At 64.8% G+C, this 1823-nt stretch overlaps 1 protein-coding gene across 1 annotated transcript; it reads right to left on the bottom strand.

The window, feature by feature from the left end:
• Positions 1–428: 428 nt before the first annotated feature.
• On the bottom strand, positions 429–902 carry LOC311164254 (twist-related protein 2-like; the record flags this gene model as incomplete). The annotated part of the gene is made up of 1 exon (XM_084223633.1): positions 429–902. The coding sequence occupies one exon, from the start codon at positions 900–902 to the stop codon at positions 429–431; it is 474 nt and encodes a 157-aa protein (XP_084079759.1).
• Positions 903–1823: the final 921 nt, after the last annotated feature.

Genomic DNA, 1823 nt, shown 5'->3' with positions numbered 1-1823 from the left:
TTTTGGATTATTCCCCTCTCAGCATCCTGAGCTGAGTCCATCAGATTTCCCCACGCAGCGCAGGATTCCCGTGGGTCCCACCCTGTCTGCAGAGCTCTGGGAGAGTCGCAGGGGGAAGCCGGGCAGCCTGCAGGACACGAGGCCACCCCAGGGCAGGGCGGGTTTGACACCTCGGCAGCCCCAGCAAGCCCGGGACGCGCTTTGGGAACAAATCAGATTTTTCAAACCCCATTTTGAACCTTTCCCACCCCTGCTGAGCGGGATCGGCCGCTCCAGGGCAGCTCAAGAACCGCCACCTCCTCCCGCGCTGGGGTCTGGCGGGACAAACCCCTCGTCCCCGGAGCGCCAGGAGGGGCGGCCGCGATTCCCAGCGGGATCGAGCTGGGACACGGCGGTGACACGGCGGCGACACGGCCACACGTACCCGCTCAGTGGGACGCCGACATGGACCAGGCGCCCTCCATCCTCCACACGGAGAAGGCGTAGCTGAGCCTCTCGTGGGCCAGGAAATTGCAGCTGGTGGCGACCTTGTGGTCCAGCTCGTCGCTCTGCAGCACCTGGCACAGGAAATCGATGTAGCGAGCGGCCAGCTTGAGCGTCTGGATCTTGCTGAGCTTGTCCGAGGGCAGCGTGGGGATGATCTTGCGCAGCTCGGCGAAGGCGTCGTTGAGGGACTGGGTGCGCTGGCGCTCCCGCACGTTGGCGATGACGCGCTGGGCGTGGGCGTCCTCGGGGGGCTGCGGGGCCGGGCTGCGCCGGCTGCGCTTGCCCTGCGGCGAGGGGGCTCCGCCGGGGCCCTGCCCGCGCTTGCGGCCGCTCTTCCTGGGCAGCCGCTCGGCCTCGTCCTCGCTGGTGGCCGCGCTGCCCTCGGGGGACGCCGGGGAAAGGTTTTCCTCCTTCATCTCCTCGGCTCCCTGGGCTCCCGAGGCGCGGCCCGGAGCGCTCGCCCTGGGGCTCCCCGGGCGCCCCGAGCCCCGCAGAGCCCTCCAAGGAGCTCCTTGGCTTTTCCTTTGGGCCAGGAGAGGAGGGCGCCGGGATGACTTCGGGAGCGGCTCCTGCTGATAGGGCGAGCGGGGCGGGGGCGGACCAGGCGCAGACCAATGCAGGGGAACGCCAGCGGCTCTGGAGCTTATGGGTTCCAGATTTCCTCTCTCCCTCCGCACCGCCACCCCGAGCCCTCCGGCACAGATGCTCCGGCTGCCGCCCGGATGTCAGGGAGCTTCTCGGTGCCAAGGGAGCCCCAGCCATGGAGCTCAGCGATGGCTTCGGGGGGGTTTTAAGTGATTTTTCAATCCAGTTGGCCCCACAAAGAAATATCCCCTTGTTTGGGGTGGAGGAGGAGACTTCCACCTGTGAGGGAGCCAGGTGGGGATGTGGAGCCACAGGGGGTGCAATGAGTGGGTCAGGAACTCCCAAAATCCGAAGGAAGGGGCAACCAAAGGGAGATTGGCATCCGTAGGGCTCTTGAGGAAAGCTTTCAGTCAAAATACGCTTGAGTTTGTGTCCGTTTGTCCATCCACCAGGCCATCCATCCATCCATCCTTCCCTCCATCCATCCATCCGTCCATCCATCCATCCATCCATCCATCCATCCATCCATCCATCCATCCATCCCCCTCATCTCCCTCATCACCCTCATCCATCACCAAATTCCTGTCGAGTAAATCCAGCCACTCCTGGGTGGAAGAGGAAATGGAAGAGGAAATGGAAGAGGAAGGGGAGCAGGAAGAAGACAGGAAAGGCAGGAACTCTCTGGGAATGCCCCAGGAGGACGGGACTGGGGCTGGATCCGGAGCCTTCCGCCCCAGCAGCGCTGCCGAGGG

Source organism: Fringilla coelebs (assembly GCF_963513975.1).
Source record: "Fringilla coelebs genome assembly, chromosome: 30".
Classification (NCBI taxonomy): Eukaryota; Metazoa; Chordata; class Aves; order Passeriformes; family Fringillidae; genus Fringilla; species Fringilla coelebs.
Note: the sequence above shows the minus strand (reverse complement) of the source record. Positions and strands in the feature narration are given on the sequence as shown.